Source organism: Salmo trutta, chromosome 16 (assembly GCF_901001165.1).
Source record: "Salmo trutta chromosome 16, fSalTru1.1, whole genome shotgun sequence".
NCBI lineage: Eukaryota > Metazoa > Chordata > Actinopteri > Salmoniformes > Salmonidae > Salmo > Salmo trutta.
Window position 1 is genome coordinate 31,607,010 of NC_042972.1, and position 25,331 is coordinate 31,632,340.

Sequence of the window (25,331 nt, forward strand, 5' to 3'; positions counted from 1 at the left end):
TGTGGGCAGCTGCTTCTCTGAGTTGGTGATTGCTGTTTAGCAGTCTGATGGCCTTGAGATAGAAGTTGTTTTTCAGTCTCTCGGTCCCAGCTTTGATGCACCTGTACTGACCTCGCCTTCTGGATGATAGTGGTGTGAACAGGCAGTGGCTCGGTTGGTTGTTGTCCTTGATTATCTTTTTGGCCTTCCTGTGACATCGGGTGCTGTAGGTGTCAAGGAGGGCAGGTAGTTTGCCCCCGGTGATGGGTTGTGCAGACCGCACCACCCTCTGGAGAGCATTGTGGTTGAGGGCGGTGCAGTTGTCATACCAGGCTATGTTACAGCCCGACAGGATGCTCTCGATTGTGCATCTGTTAAAGTTTATCAGGGTTTTGTGTGACAAGCCACATTTTTTTCAGCCTCCTGAGGTTGAAGGGGCGCTGTTGCACCTTCTTCACCACACTGTCTGTGTGGGTGGACCATTTCACCACTGCTTCTCCACATTTGGAGACCTTTTCTACTGCTGACCCTTCGATGTGGATAGGGGGGTGCTCCCTCTGCCGTTTCCTGAAGTCCACGATCATCTCCTTTGTTTTGTTGACGTTGAGTGAGAGGTTGTTTCCTGACACCATACTCTGAGTGCCCTCACCTCCTCCCTGTAGGCTGTCTCGTCGTTATTGGTGATCAAGCCCACTACTGTTGTGTTGTCTGCAAACTTGATGATTGAGTTGGTGGCGTGCATGGCCACGCAGTCGTAGGTGAACAGGGAGTACAGGAGAGGGCTGAGCACACACCCTTGTGGGGCCCCAGTGTTGAGGGTCAGTGAAGTGGAGATGTTGTTTCCTACCTTCACCTCCTGGGGGCGGCCCATCAGAAAGTCCAGGACCCAGGGCCTCAAGCTTGATGATGAGCTTGGAGGGTACTATGGTGTTGAATGCTGAGTTGTAGTCAATGAACAGCATTCTTACATAGGTATTATTTTTGTCCAGATGGGGTAGGGCAGCACTTGTTCAGCACTTTTGAAATTTGCAGTGTTTTCACTATACACCGAGTCAGAACCGTAGGATAAATAAAGGGTCATATAAGCAGACAATGAAAGCTCTTACAATATTCGATGATTACATTTCTCAAAAACAGGTTATAGGCTACATGTCACCACCAAGTCAGAACAGTAGGCGAAATTAACATCTACGGGATCAGTGTCCCCCCCGCAGGACAGTTGAGCTTTACCTAAGATTTTGAAATGATCAGTCCAATCAAAGCTACTGTAGATATGTGATTTGACGTCATTTTATCTGTGGCCAATGACCTTGAGTCTTCTTGGATGAGTATTTCTAATGTAACTCTATGGCAGCACCCAAGGGGCTTGAATTTTCTAGCTATTTTCTTTTTTACATTGTTTGAAACCGTATATTTGACACGTGTTAATGCCAAAATAACATGCAAAACAGGAAAGGCCAAATAATGTGGGGCTCAAAACAGGCTCTGCCCCACCTGCTCTGAATGATGGGTCGCCACTGATGCTGAGTGCCAAGCAGAGAGAGCAGCTGGTTCCATTTTTTTTAGTTATTGGTATGACTCGACCAGGGATCGAACCCCCAACCTTTCGAGCTCAGGGCGGACACTCTAACCACAATGACGCTGAGTTGGTCCAACCTGCTTTAGACGTTGTTTAACAACAGATGTTTTGCTATTTTGTCTTTTTCAGGGTTCACAGGGGCTACCAGGTATCAGAGGAGATCCTGTAAGTATCCCTCAGCAATACCTATGTGATCTGTTTATACTGTATCAAGCGCTTATGTGTGTGTTTATGTGTATTGTTGTATTATGAAGTCAGATTTTTGATGTTTTCTCTGTTGCAGGGTGATCCTGGGGTTAAAGGAACATCAGGGATGAAGGGTGACAGGGGCGACAGGGTGAGTACAGCACACCTCTTTTTCCTCAGTAAACTTTGTGGTAAATTATTGGAGAGAGGTGCAGGAATTCGTAATGGGGGGGTTTAATACTCTACCCAAAATATACAACATGCCATGAAAAGGCACAGGGAAGAAGCCCAAAACAAACACGTATACAAAGACACAGGGATGTAACCCAAACAAAAGAGCGAGGTTAAACCTCTAATAAATACATGAGACGAGACCCGCAATACACTACACGGGGCGAGACCCGTAATAATAAGTGCACAACAATACACGGGACGAGACCCGTAATACAAGTGCACAATACATGCAGCACGAAAGCTGAAATAATAAAGAACAGGTACTCACAGACCAACGGACATGGGAACAATAACTGACAAGACAATGCATTTACATTTTAGCAGATGCTCTTATCCAGAGCGACTTACAGTAGTGAATGCATACATTTTTTTATTTTTTTCCTCCATACTGGTCCCCCGTGGGAATCGAGCCCACAACCCTGGCGTTGCAAACATCATGCTCTACCACACTGAGCCACACGGGACCAATGGTGAACAGAGGGCACATATATACAATTACTAATCAGGGGAATTGGAATCAGGTGTGCGTAATGAGACAGTTCAGTGACGCTGTCACAGGAGTCGTGGAATGGAGACCAAGACGCAGCGTGGATAGTGCTCATTTTCAATATTTTAATGATGACACTTGACAAAATAACAAAAATGGCCAACACAGTCCCGTCAGGTACAAAGACTAAAACTGAAAACAACTACCCACAAACCCCAAAGGAAAACAGGCTGCATAAGTATGGCTTCCAATCAGAGACAACGAAAGACACCTGCCTCTGATTGGAAACCATACCCAGCCAAACATGGAAAAACAACACATAGAAATAGAAAACTAGAACACTCCCACATAGAAACAAAAACCCACACAAAACAACCCCCTGCCACGCCCTGACCATATTTCTATGGCAAATGACCTCTTTACCTGGTCAGGACGTGACAGACGCCTAGAGTCCGGTGACGTAGACCTCCAGAACCGCTGCACAGAATAAGCAGCAGTACCGGGGGAATCTGTGACAGTATGTCATCCCATCTGCTGTTTGTGTGTTCGATGTTCACTAAGCTGGTTCTCTACTGGTGTTTCAGGGTGAGCCAGGGTCGTCTGTTTCAGGAGGAGGTCTGCCTGGCAGAAAAGGAGAACCAGGGATCCCAGGATTACCAGTGAGACCGACACACACATACACACAGTCAGACACACACATGCACGTGTGATTGTAGGTCAAATTCTCTTGAATTAATTCTTTGTGATGATGAATGATATATTCTCTGTTACCCAGGGTACCACAGGGCGTCCAGGAACTGACGGGGCCAAGGGCTTTGTGGGACCTGCAGGGATCCCAGGACAGGACGGTCGCCCCGGGATACCAGGCGCCCTTGGCCTCTCCATCAAGGTCAGTTACCCTGGTCTGGTCCTTGACACACTAACTAGTGAACAGACCACATGGGGAGAAAGACACTAATTCAAGTAGCCTGTAACCTGTATGTATACTGTGAATATCACGAGTGGCCACATGGGGGAGAAAGACACTAGTTCAAGTAGCCTGTAGCCTGTATGTCAAGCAAACAATCACATGTATTTATAAAGCCCTTCTTACATCAGCTGATGTCACAAAGTGCTGTACAGAAACCCAGCCTAAAACCCCAAACAGCAAGCAATGCAGGTGTATGTATACTGTGGATATCAAGTGGCCACATGAGGGGGAAAGACACTCATTCAAGTAGCCTGTAACCTGCATGTGTAAGGACCGACGCCGGACAGGAGAAGCAGGTACGGGGAGTCAAACATTTAATAGGGAACGGACATTGAACAAGACAGAAGCATCGTCAGCACACGGGTAAACAAGTACATATGACAAACATCAATCCCGAAGCAGGGAACAGAGCTAGGGAACAGACAGATATAGGGAAGGCAATAACACAAGTAATAGAATTCAGCTGAGTCCAATGAGCGCAGATGCGCGTGACGGGGAAAGGCAGGTGTGCGTACTGATGGGGGCTTGATTGCGTAATCCTGGGGAGCCTGGCGCCGTCGAGCGCCAGGGGGAGGAAGAGCGGGAACAGGCGTGACAGTATGTATATTGTGAATGTCAAGAGTGGACACACGGGGTTGCAAGAGAGTTGCTACTCATTTCGCAGGCACCTCGTCAGTTCAGGATCAATTGAAGTTGCTCCCAAAAACACTCCCCTTTTCAAAAGTGCTTAGATGGTTCAAACTTCGGGTGATGGAAGTGCTGTGAGGGATGTTGATACATATTTTACTTCTTCATGTAAAATGTATCCTAAACTTGAGAATAACCCCCAACAGTCTGGCTGTGATATGATAATGTGGAAAATGAAAACATGATTAGATTTCTAGGTTCTTTTCATGTGTCATTTAAAAATGGTTGGTTCTGTTGAGATGTATAAGACTGACCTTAGGAACCTTTCTCTCTCTTTTAATATCTCTGTCATCCTCCTCTGTATCTTGTAATTTTCCACCTGATCGTACCCTTCCATCGGTTTCCTTGACAACAGGATACTCTTCAGACTTAGAGGCCTTGATGTTTCGTCATAGTGCAGTAGTAGGGCAGTGTGATTGTGTGTGTGCATGTCTGGGAGTCAAATGTATTCCTATACTGGGATGTATGATATAGCGTCTGCGGAACAACAAAGCTCAATCACTAATCATTCCATTCTTTCTCTCTCCTCTCTTCCTCTCTCTCTTTCCACCCCCCCCCCCCCCCCCTCTCTCCTTTTAGGGAGATAAGGGCAGCACAGGAGAGAGGGTGAGTCATCCAGTGCTGTCCCTAGCTTGTCTTGTAAATTCATTGCAGATATCTCTGTAGGAATGACAAGAGGATAATGATTGTCACATCTATTTTATTTCTCTCTGTCTGTGTGTTTGTCTGTCTTGCTTACAGGGACCTCCAGGAGTGGGCAGTGGCTCGGCTGTAAAGGGGGAGAAGGGATCACCGGTAAGATTTGTCAATCGCTGGACATGAGTCCTTTGTGTGTCTTTGTGTATGTGTGTCTGCATTTGCATCGTGCAGATCTCTGGGGTGATAATTATACTGTCTAGGGCTGCTACGGTGACCGTATTACCGCAACACCGGCAGTCACGAGTCATGATCGCAGTCAAATTCCATGTGACATAACAGTTGTCAGAGTAACTAGGCTTCTCCAAAACTGTGCTCTGATGCCGCTGATGGTCGTTAGAAGCCTACCAAACTTGCTAACGGCCAGTCGCTAATGGCCTGGAACTCAGCGCTCTCTTGTCCCTCTAGTCTAACCACTCTGACATCAATGCAAATGCAATTGAAAATTACATCGAACACTTCACCTGTTGCACAGCGAGAGCCAGCTCCTCATAGCTGGTTGATGCATGGAACGAAATAATTGTTCCTAGAAGCCCATGTTGCGCAAAATTTCTATAGACTAAGCTATGCAATTGCAAGACAAAATAGTTTTTCTTTAAAAAAAGGAGGATCTCATCAGCTTTCTATAGACTAGGCCTACTATATTTATTCTTCAACTTTTCTAATATTAAGCACATTGCTTCACTTTACAACCGTAGTAGCCTACCTGGCTGGCAGGAAAACGAACTGTGGGAAAAGCGTCCTCCATTTGCTATTCAAGTGCATACGGATGACATGTCTTTTTTCTCCCTGAAGACATAAAATCTATGAAATAACACATGGAATCATGTAGTAACCAAAAAGTGTTAAACAAGTCAAAATATATTTTATATTTCATATTCTTCAAAGTAGCCACCCTTTGCCTTGATGACAGCTTTTGCAAATTTGGCCTGCAGGCCGCCAGTTGGGGAACCCTGCTGGTTCCATGGCCTAGGAGCCATGGAACCAGGTTGGAGAGCCCATAGCCTACAGAGCCTAGTGAAACGTGTTCTTATAAGCCCAGTCATCACGTGTGAAAACAGTTTTGACTGGCCACTATTTCAAAGAGGATCCCAGCTTTTTCATGCTGCTATATTTCTTGCTTAAATTTACGCACATTAATCCATTTTACAATCGGTGTAGCCCACCTGGCATATTGAAATGTGCTGGAAGCACTTCCTCCATTCGCTATTCGAGTGCAGGCTACAGATTACATGTTTTTGTTTTGGTGGGCCATTCAAAAAATATATATATTCCACACATACACTGAGTGTACCAAACATTAAGAACACCTGCTCTTTCCATGACAGACTGACCAGGTGAATCCAGGTGAAAGCTATGATCCCTAATTGATGTCACTTGTTAAATCCACATCAATCAGTGTAGATGAAGGGGGGAGACAGGTTAAAGAAGGATTTTAAGCCTTGAGACAATTGAGACATGGATTGTGTATGTGTGCCGTTTATAGGGTAAATGGGCAAGACAAAAGATTTAAGTGCCTTTGAACGGGGTATGGTAGTAGGTGCCAAGCACTCCAGTTTGTGTCAACAACGGCAATGCTGCTGGGATTTTCACGTTCAACAGTTTCCTGTGTGTATCAAGAATGGTCCACCACCCAAACGACATCCAGTCAACTTGACACAACTAAGCATTGGAGTCAACATGGGCCAGCATCCCTGTGGAATGCTTTCTACACCTTGTACAGTCCATCCCCCAACAAATTGAGGCTTTTCTATTTCTATTTTATTCAGCTACAGTGAGGGAAAAAAGTATTTGATCCCCTGCTGATTTTGTATGTTTGCCCACTGACAAAGAAATGATCAGTCTATAATTTTAATGGTAGGTTTATTTGAACAGTGAGAGACAGAATAACAACAAAAAAATCCAGAAAAACGCATGTCAAAAATGTTATAAATTGATTTGCATTTTAATGAGGGAAATAAGTATTTGACCTCCTCTCAATCAGAAAGATTTCTGGCTCCCAGGTGTCTTCTATACAGGTAACGAGCTGAGATTAGGAGCACACTCTTAAAGGGAGTGCTCCTAATCTCAGCTTGTTACCTGTATAAAAGACACCTGTCCACAGAAGCAATCAATCAATCAGATTCCAAACTCTCCACCATGGCCAAGACCAAAGAGCTCTCCAAGGATGTCAGGGACAAGATTGTAGACCTACACAAGGCTGGAATGGCCTACAAGACCATCGCCAAGCAGTTTGGTGAGAAGGTGACAACAGTTGGTGCGATTATTCGCAAATGGAAGAAACACAAAGGAACTGTCAATCTCCCTCGGCCTGGGGCTCCATGCAAGATCTCACCTCTTGGAGTTGCAATGATCATGAGAACGGTGAGGAATCAGCCCAGAACTACACGGGAGGATCTTGTCAATGATCTCAAGGCAGCTGGGACTATAGTCACCAAGAAAACAATTGGTAACACACTACGCCGTGAAGGACTGAAATCCTGCAGCGCCCGCAAGGTCTCCCTGCTCAAGAAAGTACATATACATACCCGTCTAAAGTTTGTCAATGAACATCTGAATGATTTAGAGGACAACTGGGTGAAAGTGTTGTGGTCAGATGAGACCAAAATGGAGCTCTTTGGCATCAACTCAACTCGAATGCTGCCTATGACCCCAAGAACACCATCCCCACCGTCAAACATGGAGGTGGAAACATTATGCTTTGGGGGTGTTTTCCTGCTAAGGGGACAGGACAATTTCACCGCATCAAAGGGACGATGGATGGAGCCGTGTACCATCAAATCTTGGGTGAGAACCGTCTTCCCTCAGCCAGGGCATTGAAAATGGGTCGTGGATGGGTATTCCCGCATGACAATGACCCAAAACACACGGCCAAGGCAACAAAGGAGTGGCTGAAGAAGAAGCACATTAAGGTCCTGGAGTGGCCTAGCCAGTCTCCAGACCTTAATCCCATAGAAAATCTGTGGAGGGAGCTGAAGGTTCGAGTTGTCAAACGTCAGCCTCGAAACCTTAATGACTTGGAGAAGATCTGCAAAGACGAGTGGGACAAAATCCCTCCTGAGATGTGTGCAAACCTGGTGGCCAACTACAAGAAACGTCTGACCTCTGTGATTGCCAACAAGGGTTTTGCCACTAAGTACTAAGTCATGTTTTGCAGAGGGGTCAAATACTTATTTCCCTCATTAAAATGCAAATCATTTTATAACATTTTTGACATGTGTTTCTCTGGATTTTTGTTGTTGTTATTCTGTCTCTCACTGTTCAAATAAAGCTACCATTAAAATTATAGACTGATCATTTCTTTGTCCGTGGGCAAACGTACAAAATCAGCAGGGGATCAAATACTATTTTCCCTCACTGTATGTTCAATTGTCTTCCTCTTACTATAAAATAATTCTACTGGACTTATAAGCAAATCTAAATGAACTAGTGTAGCCCACAACCAAATGGCCAGATCAGGACCTAACATAAGGACAACTCATACTAATCTGTTCTTCTGAAATAGGCTACATTTTCTTCATATTATAATGTTTCTTAAGACCTGCCTAAACTAAATAATGGATTTATTGTGATGGTGTAGGCTATATTAAATCGATGTATTAGACTTTTTAAAATTCCAAAGGTCCGCATCAGCAGCTTGTAGTCTATGCATGGAGGCCCGGAGATGCTAAACATGTTAATGTTAATTAACGGTCAAATACTGTGAGAACGGCAGTTATTTGCATTACCCGCTGACATTTCATGAACAGCACAGCCCTATTCATGTCTATGGTTTGATGTGTATGTTAGGTGTGTGTGTTACCATAATTGATGTATTTTGTTGGTTTCAGGGTTCTGATGGAAACCCAGGAGCTCAAGGTCCCAGAGGACTTACAGGACAACAGGGAGCCAAAGGAGACAAGGTTGGTACTGTGTGTGTGTGTGTGTGTGTGTGTGTGTCTGTGTGTGTGTGTGAAAGAGAGAAAGTGTGTACTGAGTGTTTTTGATGTTTCAGGGAGAGAGTGCAGAGGGGTTGCCAGGACCGTCTGGGAAGGCAGGAGAGCCTGGTGATCGGGTAGGACACACATTCACATGCATACATATCTGTTACTGTGAATTGAAGGACATACACAAGTAATGTACAGTATATTCCAACAGTGTAGTATTTGTGTGATTTAGGGACCCCGTGGGCCTGCTGGAGGCCTTGGAGTCAAGGTAAGACAATACAAATCATTAAATACAATCTCCATATTTGGGTCTAGAATTGATGAAACGATTGATATTTGGGTGGATGGATGACCCTGCTCTCTCTGTCTTCTCAGGGGGACCGGGGCCAGCCAGGTGAGCCTGGATCACAAGGTGACAGGGTGAGTAGAGACCCTTTAACCCATTTTGACTCCTGCTGTTAAACTGGTGTGTCTGCTGTGGGTTGTAACTGACTGTGTTGTCTTTCCAGGGGGAGAGAGGACTTGCTGGCTTGCTAGGGGAGAGGGTGAGTGCAGTACCATGCATTTGGTTATGCCTCTTTTCACTGTGACCTTGTTCATGACCATTAAGCTAGATATTGTACAGCTACATCGTAGGAATATCACGTGTTTTACATGTTCATGTGTTCACTAGTATTCATCCTCACTCACTCACTTCTACTCCTACACTGAACCGAATCCATTAGTATTAGCACGAAGGTCCCAGGTATTGGAAAAGCCTGCTGAGAGCCGTGTCATGCAGTGTGTTGTCCTGACCACACTGTGGCGCTGTGTGTTTCAGGGGGAGAGTGGACAGCCAGGCTCTACAGGGGCTCCAGGCCCGAGGGTGAGTAACTATATCTTACTGTACCTCTATTGGTCTCTCTCTTCATGACATATTTGGGTCATCTTCATACCATGACCCACCACTATTGAGTCATGTCATTTAGTTATAGGATTTGATTATACAAGCTACAACTTTAGAGAATTGTGATATTTTATCACCATGTGTGAGTGTGTGAGTCATGTGTGTACATGTGAGTTAGTCTGTGTTGATTTGCTTGCAGGGTTTGCCTGGCACCAGTGGACTACCAGGGGAGAAGGTGAGGCTAACGCTGTCTGACTGACTCTGATCAATCGAAGTGAATCTCCACAAAATAAACATGACTGAACAATGTAATGTAATCAGAACAATGACATCAACTAAACATAGATGAACATCAGATAAAAACATCCAAACTTCTCTGTCTCCAGGGCAGCGAGGGCGCTAAGGGAGAACCTGGCCGGAGTGTGAGTCACCTCATAGCTACATGATTTATTTTGATGCCTCATGGTTAGATAGACCGATATGATTTATATTACATGGATTTTGATGGAAGCAATTCACTATACATTTATTGCGAAGGAAGAGATCAAGATTGGTCAGTATTGGTTAATGTAATGATATCTCATCCTCTGTATCATTCTACACATCCAGGGGCCAGGCTTAGGTGGGAAGAAAGGTGAACAGGCAAGTTGCCCACTTTGACTTCCTCATACTGCCCATCTCCATATCAATGGTTGATATGTTGATGTACTGTACACAGTAACAATACTTTCTCCATAGACTCATTCTTTCTTCCCCCTCTCCTCTCCCTCAGGGTGAGCCGGGTCTGCCAGGTCTGGAGGGGCCCAGGGGCCAGAAAGGCGAGCCAGCCCAGAAAGGTGAAAAAGTGAGTTGGTACCCACAGGGTACATGAGAGCGCGCTGCATGAAACTGACACTGCTTGCCCTTGGGTGGTGTGTGTGTGTGTGTGTGTGTGTGTGTGTGTGTGTGTGTGTGTGTGTGTGTGTGTGTGTGTGTGTGTGTGTGTGTGTGGTGTGTGTGTGGTGTGTGTGTGTACAGGTGATTTAATGATGCTCTCTATGCAAGCGGGTATAGATGTTTTCTGCTGTTCATCTCTCTTTTTGCTCCTCACTGTTTCTCATTCTCTAATTTCTCTCTCTCCTCTTGCATTCTTCCAGGGTCCCCCAGGTGCTGGCACTCCTGGCCAGGGTGGACCTAAAGGAGAGCAGGGGGATCGGGTGAGTTCAGACAGAGCTGTGATCATGTATCAATCTTTATCTAAGCTACAAACCAAATCTCTTTGATAGATGTGCAGAAAGCCTCAGATGTACAGTATATATTGTAAAGTATATATGTTTTATTCAATGAGCTTCTCTGTGTAGCTGATTACAGATGCTCAGCATTTAGGCCATGTCCTACACACTGACATGTCCTTTTCCCTCTAGGGAGTCCCTGGCTTAGCTGGAAGACTGGGGACCAAGGTGAGACATGTGCCTTGATTGGCTTTTGTCCTTTTTATTTTAACTTCTATTTAGTGTTTATGTTGCAGCAGTGTTGTTGTTTCATGAAGTATCTTGTAAGTAATTATTGTCTTTCTAATAGTAAAACTCTTGTGTCATGTGAGTCCAGCTGATCTCAATGTGTTCCTCTTGGTGTTGTAGGGAGACCCAGGTGACCCAGGAGAGAGAGGGGAGACAGGACGAGCTGGACCCGCAGGAAAGAATGGCCTCCCAGGGAAAGAGGTCTGAGACACTACCCCTCTGACCCTTGAGCTTTTCACCTCTGCCAAACCCCTGCATGTTATACTATCACTCACCCACTGCAATAACCGCTGTGACCTTTTTAATACTGGTCACTCACTGTGCTAACTGGTCACTCACTCTATTACTGCTACTCAGTTATAACTCTGCAACTATTATCTTATTTTCTTTTCACTACTGGGCCATTACCGTGTTATTTCTACAGTTCAGTCAACCTACAGTATGTTATTCAATACTGTACCACCAAAGGGAATGAATGTAAAATTGCCATTCCAGTGCAACTAATTACTGTACTAATACAGTTTGTCGATTCTGACCTCTTTGTTGTGTAAGTGTTGTTATGATGACCTAACCGGTCCTTTCTATCTCTCACCCCTGCCCCTCATACCCTGATGTCACTAGAGGTACATCACTAATGACTTACTGCAACTACTTTTTGCACTAATACTAAAACAATACTACTACTACTACCAACTAAGTCTACTTCAAGTCTGGATATATAGCACTACTTTTTCCATTGCCCTATGTGATGTTGTGGGGTTCTTGTTTAAAAGTTGATGTGTTTTGACTGTGTAACTGTGGTCAGTGTGGTCTTCTCCCCCTGTGATGGGCCTGAATTAAGGATGACTGTGTTTTACAGGGAGCTAAAGGAGACAAGGGCGACGAAGGCACTCCCGTAAGTCACAATCTCTCCATCCATCTCTCTACATCTCTCTCTCTCTCACTCTTATCTAGTTCCATCTGTTCCATTCAAAGTTTTTCATGTTTGAATGCCACTTCTCCCTCTCTGGCTCCCATTCTCTGTATTAGATAAAGCATGCATTAACTGAATTGGTGAATGAGAGATGTGTATCGTCATATGATTTAGTTACGCCTCAGACCCTCTTTATCTGACAGGGGATTTGTGGAGACTAGAGACAAGAGCAGATGCGTCGCATTTGTCTGTTTCTATGTCTTCCCCTCCTCCTCCTCCTTCTCCCTCTGCCTCTCCCCAATTGGTCTCTCTCATCTTCTGTCTGTTCTCTCTCCTTCCACCAGGGGGAGTCTGGTCTACCAGGGAAGGCAGGGGAGAGAGGAGTACGGGTGAGTAGTCACGAATGTGTCACATACAACTATGAAATGTAAAAATAAAATTCCCCTTTATGCCCTCTTTTCAGAATGGTCTCGCTGTATATGGTGATTGGTCACTAATGTAGGTCATGATGAACCACAGGAAACCTTTCTTATGTGATCTGAAGTGGATGTTTTGAGGACAGATGAAACCCTGACGAAGACAGCTTAGCTGTCGAAACGTTGGTTAAACCCATTTTTGCATGGGTGTGCAGCTTTTATTTTTAGGACTGCCATGGTAACTAAGCACATAATCTGTGTGGTTTTGCCCCCCCATCCTTAGGGTCTGGCGGGTCAGCCTGGGCGAGCAGGGGAGAAGGGAGACCTGGGAGACTCTGGAGCGCATGGACGCAACGTGAGACATGTTTATGGGACAACGTGACACCCCTCTGACAGTTTGATCCGATATACTTTCTGTGTCTCCTGTGTAATAGTTATCGAGAGAGAGGATGACATGTTTGTGACACCCGTCTGTCAGTCATTCACATGACACTCTTCTGCCAGATTGATCTGATACTGTCTGTGTCAGTATTTGTGATGGTTTCTGTGTGTAATACAGTAGCAGTGAGTCAGTTGGTATCTGTCTGTAGTGACATGTGTCTTTGTGATCCTGTGTGTGTGTGTGTGCTGTGTGTCTTCCACAGGGCAACCCAGGACCTATTGGACCAAGAGGAGAGAAAGGAGTTGAGGTCAGAGGTTAATCTGTTTGTTGTCTTATCTCATCTGACATAATAGTTCCAATCTACACCGATTAACAACACTGTTTGTTGACACAATAGGGAGCTCAAGGCCCCCCAGGACCTCCAGGGAACATGGTGAGTCCTGATAAGATTCTAACTCTTTTTAAAAGAATAATATGGTCATTTAGCAGTCAACCCATATAGCCTCTGTGGGAATCATACCAAACAAATTGTGTTACGAGCACCATACTCCAACTGAATGAGCCATCAGAACCACATACTGTAGCTAGGTGGTTATCTAAAACCCACTCTACCCATATATCTCTCTGTTTGTCTTTCTCTAACTTCTGCAGCGCGATATACAGCAAACGCTTAAAGGAGAAAGAGGAGAAAAGGTATGTAACACTGTAAAAACACATTTTTGGATGTATACAGCACAGCTCACTCTACCAGTCCACCTAACCGCCCAGTGTCTGATGTCACTTCCTGTGTCTAGGGGGATGCTGGCGATCCGGGAGAGTACGGGGGCAAGGGTCAGAAGGGCGAGACAGGGCCCTCAGGGGCCACTGGGCTGCGGGTGAGTAAGACCATCCTTCCAAATCTAGTATCGTTGAGAAGCTTGAGCTTCCTGGCTAGTATACTGACCCGTGATGTCTGTCTGTCTGTTTGTGTGATGTGGTGTGTGTAATTCTTACCCTGTGTCCTCTCTCTGTCTCACCTGATCTGTTGTTTGTGTGTGTGTAGGGTCTTGAGGGACAACGTGGACCTTCAGGGGCAAGAGTAAGTCATAGTCTGTGTCTGTCTGTCTACCTGTTTCTGTCTAATCACTCTTTCCCTCTCCATCTCACTCATTGCACTTTCTTTCTATTTCTCCAGGGTGACACAGGAGAGAGAGGAGGCCCAGGAGAGAAGGTTTGAACAACGCACTACAGTGACTTCTCACATTCTCACACAGGCTGATTTTCAATTGGACCAATCCTGATAGGATATGGGACTCCAAACTGGCTGGTGATTGGCAGGTTACACTGTCCTTCATTCCACCGGATCCTGTTTCCCAGTCTGCAGATTCCCAGTGGGATGAAGCGCAGTGGGGCCAGCTCACAGCATCATCACAGCCTACAGAAGCACTGAATGAGAGACACAACATACTGCTGTATACACACATACTGTACATCCTAAAAAATACCTTACCATCGTAATTTCCAAACAATGAACTAACTCTGAGTAAGGATGCTGGAGCACTGAAAGTCTGACACAGTAGAGTAGTATCCTTTGCAAATTGTATTCAAGTCCAATACAAACCCAGTGCTGCTCTTATTCTGATCATATTGTATGCATCATGCGTTTTCCTCTCTGTAGGGTGAGAGAGGTGCGTCTGGACTGGATGGACGCAACGGTTTGGATGGCAAACCAGGGGCACCAGGACCGGCCGGCCTGAGGGTCAGTACCTCTTGTCTCTGTCATTACTTCAGCTGTAAAATACTCTGAGCATTACATAAGCATTACTGTGTCTAGATGTCTCTCAATAATTTCCTTTTGATGTTACAGGGAGACGCAGGGAAACTAGGGGATCCAGGAAGAGATGTGAGTACCATTCATCCCTCAGGGTGCACAACCCCAGTCCCAGAGGGCTGCACTCTTGATGCTTTATGTGTTTCTTTGGCACGTTCATTAGTCTGTTAAAGTCAATGAGTGGAGCAAGTTGAGGATGTTACCATTTGTCAAATCTGATCCTTGGAGAGGTCCCATTAAGAAGTGAAAAAGGACTTCAGGCTAGTGGAGGATTCTCTATCTGTCTGGAGAACGGCGCTGGAATGTATAGCGGCTGTTTTATGGGCTCCTGACCAATTCTGCTATTTTGTGTGTTTTTTTGCCCTGGTCTTAACTGTTTTTGTACATAATGTTTCCGCCATCATTTCCTATGACCGAAAATAGCTTCTGGACATCAGAACAGCGATCACTAACCTCGATTTGGATGAAGATTTCTACTTCAACGAGTCGGCGACACAGGACATACTGCTCACCCCGGGCCAGGCCCTAATCCCCGACACTCAGAAGAGAAAGAGATGGCGATATAGAGGCCGACGTGCAGGCATCCTGATGAAACTACGGCAGCGAGTAAATAAACTACCTCTGTCCTCCCTCTGTTCTATTGGAAGTATGTACGAATGTACAATCACTGGAGAGCAAACTGGACGAGCTCGGTTAGAGACTATCCTATCAACAGGACCGGAAGAACTGTAGTATCCCATGTTTCTTGCAAACATGACTGAACAAGGACAAGGCAACACTGAACCATGCGTGAGAGCACCAGCTGTTCCGGACGACTGTGTGATCACACTTTCCGTAGCCGATGTAAGACCTTTAAGCAGGTTAACATTCGCCAGGCCACAGGGCCAGACAGATTAATTACCAGGATGCATGCTCAGAGCATGCAGTGACCAGCTGGACAGTGTCTTCACTGGCATTTCAACCTCTCCCTGATCCAGTCTGTAATACCTACATGTTTCAAGCAGACCACCATAGTCCCTGTGCCCAAGAACGCCAAGGTAACTTGTCTAAATGACTATCGCCCTGTAGCACTCACATCTGTAGCCATGAAATGCTTTGAAAGGCTTGTCTTGGCTCACATCAGCACCATCATCCCAGACACCCTGTACCCACAGCTCCAACAGATCCACAGATGACACAATCTCTATTGCTCTCCACACTGCCATTTCCCACTTGGACAAAAGGAACCCCTACGTGAGAATGCTGTTCATTGACTACAGCTCAGCGTTCAACACCATAGTGCCCTCCAAGCTCATCAATAAGCTAAGGACCCTGGGACTGACCACCTCCCTCCCTCTGCAACTGGATCCTGGACATCCTGACTGGACGCCCCCAGGTGGTGAGGGTAGGCAGCAACATCCACCACGCTGACCCCCAACACAGGGCCCCTCATAGGTGCATGCTTAGTCCCCTCCTGTACTCCCTGTTCACCTACGACTGCGTGGCCTCGCAAGACTCCAACACCATCATTAAGTTTGCTGACACAACGGTGGTTGACCTGATCACTGACAACGATGAGACAGCCTATAAGGAGGAGGTCAGAGACCTGACAGTGTGGTGCCAGGACAACAACCTCTCTCTTAACATCAGCAAGACAAAGGAGCTGATTGTGGACTACAGGAAACAGAGGGCCAAGCATGCCCCCAATCACATGCTTTAGTGGAGCGGGTCGTAAGCTTCAAGTTCCTCGGTGTCCACATCACTTAGGATCTATCATAGTCCAAACATACCAACACAGTCATGAAGAGGGCACGACAATGCCTCTTCCCCCTCAGGACGCTGAAAAGATTTGGCATGGGCCCTCAGATCCTCAAAGTTCTACAGCTGCACCCTTGAGAGCATCTTGGCTGTCGAAAGGAGCAGACCAAAGTGCAGCGTGGTTGTAGTTCCACATTTTATTTAATCCGTGAAACTTTGCAATACATAAATAACTGAATTGACAAAACAACAAACCGTGACGCAGAGAGAAACAAACACTAATTAAAATATAATAACCCACAAAACCCAGGAATAAAACCCCTTACTTAAATATGATCTCCAATTAGAGACAACGAGGACCAGCTGCCTCCAATTGGAGATCAACCCAAAAAACAACAACATAGAAATAGAAAACTAGAACTAAACATAGATATAGAAAACAGAGAAAAAAAAACACAAAACACCCCCTGTCACGCCCTGACCTATTCTACCATAGAAAATAACATCTTACTTTGGTCAGGACGTGACATTGACTGGCTGCATCACTGTTTGGTATGGCAACTGCTTGGCATTCAACCGCAAGGCGCTACAGAAGGTGGTGTGGACAGCCCAGTACATCACTGGAGCCTCAATTACCTTGTACCCCTGCACATTGACTCAGTACTGGTACCCCTTGTATATAGCCAAGTTATTGTTACTCATTCTGTATCTATTATTACTTTTATTATTATGTTTTCTATTATTTATTTTATTTTCTTTCTCTCTGCATTGTTGGGAAGGGCTGTAAGTAAGCATTCCACTGTTAGTCTACACCTGTTATTTACTAAGCAAGCATGTGACAAATAACATTTCATTAGCTAGGATTTAGATTTGATATCTCTCTATCTCTGTGCACTTTGTGTGTTTGAACACTAGACGATGCTGTGTGGTTTCAGTCCTCACCCCTCCACTCTGTCTGTCTGTCTGTCTGTCTGTCTGTCTGTCTGTCTGTCTGTCTGTCTGTCTGTCTGTCTGTCTGTCACCAGGGGCTGCCAGGACTGAGAGGTGCACAGGGCCTCCCAGGCCCTATTGGGCCTGCAGGAAATCCAGGCACACCTGTGAGTTTGCAAAAACACACACACACACACACACACACACACACACACACACACACACACACACACACACACACACACACACCACACACACACACACACAGCTAAATACTTGTCTCATTGATGTCTCATCATCCTAATTGGTGTGTTTTAGGGCAAAGCAGGAGAAGATGGAAAACCAGGGGCTGCTGGGAAAATGGTAAGGGATCAGTCAGACCTCTAACATAGCAGGGCATTTTTATACTACACACACACTACAGGCAATCATACCTCTGTTTGTTTAATTACAAACTGAATTCGATGCTATTCAGTGCTATTCATTATGAGCTTTATCACCAGTGAGTCCTATGTGTCTCTGTCTATCTGTGTAATTACCATTAGACGTGTTTATCACATCCTCTGGTGAAAGTGCACTGATCAGATGGGAATGTGAGGCTTTTATTCCACCTGAGTGGCTGTGCTGCATAATGATTAGGTGTGTGTCCCAAATGGCACCCTATTCCCTATATAGTGCACTACTTTTGAGTAGGACCCATAGGGCTCTGGTCAAAAGTAGTGCACTATGTAGGGAATAGGGAGCCATTTGGGATGTAGCCTGTCTGTTTTTTAGTGTTAAGCGAAGAGGTAATGGGATGACCAGACAAAGCACCGGCAATACATTATCTATCTGACTGAGAGGCTCTGCTTGATACAACAGCATGCTGATCTTTGATAAATGCGCATTTCAGCATTGTTAGTATGGTAAGTTTGTTATTGTGTTGTTGTGTTTTGCAGGGCGAGGATGGCGAACCGGGGGAAGATGGCAGGAAGGTCAGTGTTGGTCACAGCACTCAGGACTATTCTGTAAACGCCCATTGCTGTGCCGATATTGCTGTTAATGTTCATTTGTAGTTAATGTGAGTGTGATATGAATGATGTTTCCCTACCTTACAGGGTGACAAAGGAGAGGCTGGGGCTGCTGGAAGAGACGTTAGTAACTTGTTACCTTGTATCTTTATCTCTCCTCTCTCGCTCTCTGTCTGAAAAATGTCCTTAATTTCCTCCCCTGCTGTCTCTCTCTTCCTCTCTCTCCTTATTTCCCTCCGTCTTCATCAATCCTGCTCTCCTCGGTTCTTTAGTGTCTCTCATTATCCCTCTTCTATAATTTTCTCGCCTTCAATTCCAGTCAGAGTTTGTGTCTATTTAGCGTACTTTACTCTGACATTGATATTACCATCACAACCTGCCTTCTCGGTGGAATCAGTAGCACTCTAAGCGTCAGCCTTATAAATGCAACATTGTCTAATGATCAAGCCCTGCCTTTGAGCATCAGCCACTTCTGAGAGGGGATCCACAGGGGCACGGAATGCCAAGGCTGTAGTTTCATGCGCAAATTGATATTAATCATCTCTAGGAAATCAGAGAAGATGATGAGGTGGATAGGGGGATAGGGCTCACCTGCTTTGATTTCCTCCTTTCTAGTTCAGGCCCCTTAGGAATGGAGTATTGTCCGTGCTGGCCTGAAGTTGGTGTGTGAATTTGTGTGCTTGTGCATTTGTTCCAGGGCCGTGACGGGCTGAAGGGAGACCGGGGCCTTGCAGGGCCTACAGGGCCAACTGGTCTATCTGGGCCCCCAGGGGTCCCTGGCACCATCGGACCTCCAGGACAGGTACAGTACAGCCATATGGTTCTGCTTCTTCAAATATATGTATGTGTCACTTGTCTATTGTGCTCTGGTTATACAGTAATCTCTCTCCCCTCTCTTCTCCCTCTCAGGTGGTCTATGTAAAGGGAGCTCCAGCACCATCTATCCCTGGCCCTCAGGGGTCTACAGGAACCCCAGTGAGTTACTATGTTGAATATGAGCTGTGCATCATAGCATAGCCCGGTGTAGCAGTACTTGTCTCTAGTATGTTACTCTTGCACCCTGAATCACTGATAGTGATTCCCAAATCTCTGTGTCTCTCAGGGTGTGCCTGGAATCCCAGGGGCTGTAGGAGCCAGAGTAAGTTTGTGTCATCGTCTAAATCTTTATTCATATACATGGTCCAGGTCTCTCCAACCATCCATCTGTCCTTTAGTCTGATCTCTGACCTTACACTGACCCTTTCACTCTTGTATTTCAGGGGGAGAAAGGAGCAGTGGGTGGTAAAGGTGAAAGTGTAAGTTTTTGTGTGTGCGTGTGTATGATTACATCTTGCATATGAATGAGCATACATGCTCTTTTCTGATTATCTATCTGTGTGTATGGGTTTGTGAATCTTTGATAAAGGGTGGCATGTGGGCGATAATACTGAGATGTTATTGACAGGGTGACCCCGGAGAGGACGGGAAACCGGGCAGGCCTGGAACAGCAGTGGTAAGACAACCTGACCTGCACAACCCAGAGGCCTGTCTGACTGACATACTCTACAAGAAGAGCCACAGACACACCACGTGTGCTCCTGAGCTTTTACATTATGCTAAGGATGCTACGATTTACAGCTGTTTTGGCATGCAGATTAGCTTCCGTTACACAAGTGTTAGCCAAATCATGTTCAGTAATAGGTATAAGCCCAACAAGTATGGCTGTGTGCTATAGCCTCTCCTCCTTGACACTGTTTGTGCTTCTCCTATCAGGATGTGCAGAAGGCCCTCTCTAATCTTGGGATTGAGGTAAGTGAATACTAAATCTTTGTAATGTGATGTGACATTAAGTCATAGCTGTGTTGTGTAGATGAGTTTCCCTCATCTTGACCAGGCCTGGGTCGTATTCATTAGCCTTAGCAAAGTGTTTTAAAAACGGTTACAACTGGAAACGAAAACAAGCAGTTCTCATTGGACAAGTCCAGGTAGGCCCCCTCTGTTTCAACCCGTTTTCTTCCGTTTGATGCCTGTTGAATAAAACCTTGACATCTCTGTCCCTGTACTGCCTGTCTGTAGGTGCAGGACTTGAAGTTGGTTGTGGAGAGGAGGAATGTGCTGGTCAAACCTGTGGTGGAGCAAGCTGAGAAGGGCCAGAGAGGAGACAAGGGAGAGGCCGGACAGAGAGGACCAGCAGGGATAGACGTGAGTGGGCGGGGACTATTTGGGGCTATTTGGGGCCGTTGTGTTGAATAGAGCTAATATCAAGACCGCCACACAAATGGTGTAGTAGAGTGAACTCAGACATTCTGTTAGTGTGTTTATTTGACCCATGATGTAATGTATATCTTTCTGTTTACTCTAAAATTGATTATCTGTATGATTGCATAGATTTTGAATACAATTATCATGTCTAGGAGAGTATGTGTAATTAATGTCTTTACTCATTTGCATGTCAGGGTGCTCGCGGGTTGTCTGGGGAGAGAGGTGTGAAGGGAGAACAGGGGGAACAGGGGCCTGTAGGGGCCACAGGACCCATAGGGAGGGCCATCGGAGAGAAGGGCCCAGTGGGGCCCTCGGGACAGGCTGGAGAGCCAGGAAAACCTGGAATACCTGGAGTACCAGGGAGAGCCGGAGAACTGGGAGAAGCTGGACGCCCTGGAGATAAGGTGAGGAAGAGAAGGATGGGAGGAAGGAGGGGTTCAAGGAGAGGGAGAAGAGAGGAGGAATATAAAAATAAAAAAAGAAGAGGAAGAGCATGTGAATGAGAGCTGTTTCATGTGATTCCACTTTGAATTCAGGGGGAGAGAGGAGAGAAAGGTGACAAAGGAGAGGATGTGAGTATATTCGCCACCACGATAATCATCATTCAATGTACTATATATATGGATGTTGACATGCGCTTGACTGTTCTCATCAGGGGAAAAATGGGCTAGCTGGATTAGTGGGCCCACCTGGACCAAAGGTATGTCCCTGACCTGAACACACTACTACTTTCTAATGAGTCGTCATTACAGTAAACATATCATCGTTTATCCAGAGGCTACTGTTTGGAGTGTGTTTAGTGGGGGGTGTGCGTGTGTCTGTTTTAGGGTGCTTCTGCAGAAGCGGGTCAGGCTGGACTCCCCGGAGCAAGGGGGCCCCCTGGGGTCACAGGACCGAAAGGAGAGCCTGGTGCTTCAGGACCACAGGGATCCAAAGGAGACGGGGTGAGAACACCTAACTCAATATATTACAGTACTTCATCAGGCAGGCTTCATAGTGTTGCTGTGTTTAACCTGCTGTGTTTAACCTGCTGTGTCTGTGGGTGTGTGTGTTTGTGTGTGTGTGTGTCTAACAGGGTATTGCAGGTCCCCGTGGAGATAAAGGCGATCGAGGGCCATCTGGAGAGCAGGGACGCAATGGCTTTCAGGTGAGTGTGTGCTGCCCTGACCAAAGTTTTGGCACTCCCTCATGCCAGGTTGTATTACCCCTCTTCATTGTGTGATTATGGTTCTGCAGAGGTTGTCAAGACATTGTTGTAGTGGTAGCTAGTAGTAACCAGGTTGTTTTTTGGTCATTTCAGGGGACAGCAGGAGAACCTGGAAAACCGGGACAGGATGGGAAGCCGGTGAGAGGAGGAGGGGTGCATACTGTAGACTCATATGTTTTTAAAGAGACAGCTTCCAGGAGACAGATCCCAGACATAAAAAAAAACACAGTTTTTAGTTCTTCAATATCTTGGTTGTACTGTAGTTAAGCCGATAATGTTGTGTTTCAGACACAGTGATCATAAAATGTCCAACCATACAGTTGGTAAGTATGACAATCAATGATGATGTGTAATCAGCCATGACTAACTAGGGCCCAGAGTGTCCCTGGTCTGGAAGAACTCAGGGACATAGTAGTCATAACATGTGCAGGAAGAGGAGAAAGATGGGTAGAAGGAGAGAGAGAACTGGAGGTGTGGAGGGAGAGAGAAGATAACTCACGCTTCTTATTTCATCCCACAATGTTTCGGAGCAGGGTCCACAAGGGCCAGCTGGTCCTCAAGGCCGCTCAGTGAGTAACAGTAACTCAGCCAGGCAGCCTCCTTTTGGGCTGGTCCTGCATATGAAAGGCTGTGAGTGCTAGGCTGCCGATGGAGCTGATGGAGCTACTGTATCTGTTTCCTTTGGGCTGAGGCTACATATAACCTTTAGACAGTAACCTTTTGCAGCTCTGCTTCTAACTACCCCTCCCTCTTTCTTCTTACCTCCCCCTTTCAATATGTCTCCTTTTGATCTATGTTACTCCCTTTCTGTCCCTCCCTCTCTTTTCAACACTTCAAACTAACCTACTCTTTCCCTTCTTCCTCTCCCCCTCCTTCTTCCTCTCCTCCCTCTCTGACTCTAGGGCCTGCCTGGGTTCCCTGGAGTGCTGGGCAGACCGGTAGGTTTTTTCTGTGCTGCTGGCTGGCATGCTTGTGACCCGTAGGAGGGGCTGGGGGGTGGGGTACATGTTTCGGGAAGGAAGTGTACAGGGACAACGCACTGAAGCAGATGTGTTTGGAGGGGGGGGGCGTAGCCCTGGGAAATGGCATTGCAACATCATGTCAAGGGACGCTAGTATCAACCGAATCACCATCAACATGCACACATGGTCACACAGTCCTCCACCTCACCATCATCTGCATTCATTTCTCCACTTTAATTCTCATTCATTAGTATTAGGGCCCATCTCCCAGGGGACTGAAACTAGAGTTGGGCCTTGATAGGAGACTTGTGACATATTAATCTGGACCACTTGTTCCAGAGCACCCCTGTCATATCCAAGATGTCTGGAATGTTTTATGTACAGTGGTGATTTTTAGCATGTAAATCTTTGTGGGGCAAAAAATAAACATTTGGGGGATGCATGCCAGCAAAGCCACGACACAACACAGCACTAAACAATACATTAATTGCACTAGAATGGTGACAATTGAGATGTACAAACTATGGCGTAAGGGGACGACAAGCAGATAAGAGGCAATCCATAATTTTGATTAAGACATTAATGAGCGAGCTAGGACGGACGTAGTCGATATAACTATTTGTTCAGCACTTCTGAAATGTACAGCGACAGAATTCAGAACATGGTCTGTTCTTACAGTGTTCTCCCTGTACACCAAGTCAGAACCGTAGGACAAATAAAGGGGGCATATAAGCAGACAATGAAAGCTCTTACAATATTCAATGATTACATTTCTCTAAAACAGGTTATAGGCTACATGTGCACCACCAAGTCAGAACAGTAGGCAAAATTAACATGGGCTACTAACAGCTTACGACACAACATATACTTAGTATTACTTTCTTAGCTACAGTATACATATCTCCCTAGCATATTTCATTGTTTATGCAGTAGCATACAACACATTTTTGGACTCACCTTGTTGTGCTTTGCTCACTTGAACAGGAAGGTGGTGCGGCGGCCCTTCGTGGTCAAATTTTGTCATCAAAGTCTGTCATTCTCTGGATTTATGGTGCTTTCAAGACAACTGGGAACTTGGGGAAAAAAACTAGGTCGAATCATGAGGACGTCAATGATCTTCAGGTCGTAGCTCTACAAAGAGGCCCGAGTTCCCGACTTACAATTCCGAGTTGGATGACCGTTCAAACATATTTTCCCAGTTGGAGCTAGTTTTTTCCCGAGTTCCCAGTTGTCTTGAACTCACTAAAGTCAGATATTCCAGTTCCGAGTTAACAGATGTTTCGAGCGCTGCAGAAATCATGCTGGATTTACAGCATAGCCAATGTTGAATGTTTATAATTTTAAGTTTGGAAAAGAGACCCATACACCTAGAACTGGGACCACACACCCACTCCACTGAATAGCAAGCTAGTGATTGCTTTGCAATGCTTCCAAACCACTCATTGTTGAATTTGTGATTTCCAACTTGTGTAATGGCCAATGAGCACCGATACTTTTTTATCTATAATTTCACTTCATTATTTATCTTCATATGACAAGGATTATCCCAGTAGATTGTCAACTTGATTCATGATGATGACTGCTAGCTAAGATTTTGAAACCATGATGTTGACATGATCAATTCTAATCAAAGCAACTGTAGATATAAAGTCATTTGATGTGATTTTATCTGTGGCCAATGACCTTGAGCCTTATTGATGGGCACTTCTAATTTAACTATGGCAGCACTCAAGGGCCTGAATTTTCGAGCTCGACCCTTAGATTTGGCAGTGACGGAGTGTCCCCATGAGTGACAGAACACTGAGGCAATTACAGCGCAACTAGAGAACATTACCAACCCCTACACTCTATTTTCCACCACAGAAAACACTGTATCACGACTCAGGATATGACCCAGATGCAGACACAGGAGGCGGATAGTACAGTTCTCAGATGATTTATTGTAAACATGGGGCAGGCAAAGGGCAGGTCGAGGACAGCCAGGGGTTCATGATCAGGTCAGAGTCAGGCAGGTACAGGACGGCAGGCAGGCTCAGGGTCAGGGCATGCAGAATAGTCAAAACCAAGAAAACTAGGAAACAGAACTTGAGAAACAGGAAGACTGGAATGCACGCTGGTAAGACCTGACAAGACGAACTGGCAACAGACAAACACATGTATAAATGCACCGGGGATAATAGGGAAGATTGGTGACACCTGGAGGGGCGTGGAGACAAGCACAAAGACAGGTGAAACAGATCAGGGTGTGACACACTGAGCTAGGCTGAAACACCTGCATTTTGGAGCTGCCTTACTCAAGAGGGCAAAAAGAGACCATGTTTGTATGGAGGCTTTATTAACTCAATGATTTTTTAAATATATTTTTTACCTGGTTTGCAAACTGATAGCACCCTGAAGAAGGCACAGTGATGCCAAAACGTTGGTAAATACCCAATAAATTACTGGGAGTTTATATATGGAGTGTGCAACTCTCTATATTTTGATAGTTTATAGTTTATTCGCCATTAGTCAGCGCCAGATCATGTTTTTTATTCTGCAAACTGATATGCGACACGTATTAAGGATGAATAGAAATGACAATTTAAACCCACTTC

General features: G+C 45.5%; 1 protein-coding gene across 6 annotated transcripts in view; it reads left to right on the forward strand.

Moving 5' to 3' along the window:
- The window catches only part of LOC115150540 (collagen alpha-1(VII) chain), a 120,197-nt gene that overhangs the window by 62,469 nt on the left and 32,397 nt on the right, over positions 1-25,331 (forward strand). For 5 of the 6 annotated variants that reach the window (XR_003867123.1, XM_029693953.1, XM_029693952.1 and 2 more), the window contains exons 34-81: positions 1,688-1,723; positions 1,842-1,895; positions 3,050-3,124; positions 3,241-3,354; positions 4,702-4,728; positions 4,864-4,917; positions 8,649-8,720; positions 8,813-8,872; positions 8,977-9,012; positions 9,120-9,164; positions 9,254-9,289; positions 9,565-9,609; positions 9,830-9,865; positions 10,017-10,052; positions 10,240-10,272; positions 10,403-10,474; positions 10,767-10,826; positions 11,034-11,069; positions 11,250-11,330; positions 11,989-12,024; positions 12,387-12,431; positions 12,742-12,813; positions 13,103-13,147; positions 13,238-13,273; positions 13,492-13,533; positions 13,635-13,715; positions 13,883-13,918; positions 14,015-14,050; positions 14,498-14,578; positions 14,687-14,722; positions 17,413-17,484; positions 17,636-17,680; positions 18,256-18,291; positions 18,415-18,450; positions 19,025-19,129; positions 19,237-19,302; positions 19,430-19,465; positions 19,587-19,622; positions 19,772-19,819; positions 20,080-20,115; positions 20,383-20,508; positions 20,763-20,972; positions 21,105-21,140; positions 21,224-21,268; positions 21,396-21,512; positions 21,644-21,715; positions 21,869-21,913; positions 22,309-22,344. Coding sequence is in view for 5 of the 6 variants with exons in the window: in XM_029693953.1 (XP_029549813.1) it covers positions 1,688-1,723; positions 1,842-1,895; positions 3,050-3,124; positions 3,241-3,354; positions 4,702-4,728; positions 4,864-4,917; positions 8,649-8,720; positions 8,813-8,872; positions 8,977-9,012; positions 9,120-9,164; positions 9,254-9,289; positions 9,565-9,609; positions 9,830-9,865; positions 10,017-10,052; positions 10,240-10,272; positions 10,403-10,474; positions 10,767-10,826; positions 11,034-11,069; positions 11,250-11,330; positions 11,989-12,024; positions 12,387-12,431; positions 12,742-12,813; positions 13,103-13,147; positions 13,238-13,273; positions 13,492-13,533; positions 13,635-13,715; positions 13,883-13,918; positions 14,015-14,050; positions 14,498-14,578; positions 14,687-14,722; positions 17,413-17,484; positions 17,636-17,680; positions 18,256-18,291; positions 18,415-18,450; positions 19,025-19,129; positions 19,237-19,302; positions 19,430-19,465; positions 19,587-19,622; positions 19,772-19,819; positions 20,080-20,115; positions 20,383-20,508; positions 20,763-20,972; positions 21,105-21,140; positions 21,224-21,268; positions 21,396-21,512; positions 21,644-21,715; positions 21,869-21,913; positions 22,309-22,344 (2,757 nt within the window). In the remaining variant the exon portion in view is untranslated. Of the gene's footprint in view, positions 1-1,687; positions 1,724-1,841; positions 1,896-3,049; positions 3,125-3,240; positions 3,355-4,701; positions 4,729-4,863; positions 4,918-8,648; positions 8,721-8,812; positions 8,873-8,976; positions 9,013-9,119; positions 9,165-9,253; positions 9,290-9,564; positions 9,610-9,829; positions 9,866-10,016; positions 10,053-10,239; positions 10,273-10,402; positions 10,475-10,766; positions 10,827-11,033; positions 11,070-11,249; positions 11,331-11,988; positions 12,025-12,386; positions 12,432-12,741; positions 12,814-13,102; positions 13,148-13,237; positions 13,274-13,491; positions 13,534-13,634; positions 13,716-13,882; positions 13,919-14,014; positions 14,051-14,497; positions 14,579-14,686; positions 14,723-17,412; positions 17,485-17,635; positions 17,681-18,255; positions 18,292-18,414; positions 18,451-19,024; positions 19,130-19,236; positions 19,303-19,429; positions 19,466-19,586; positions 19,623-19,771; positions 19,820-20,079; positions 20,116-20,382; positions 20,509-20,762; positions 20,973-21,104; positions 21,141-21,223; positions 21,269-21,395; positions 21,513-21,643; positions 21,716-21,868; positions 21,914-22,308; positions 22,345-22,677; positions 22,714-25,331 lie in introns of all 6 variants that reach the window. The other variant, XM_029693949.1, reaches the window with a different exon arrangement.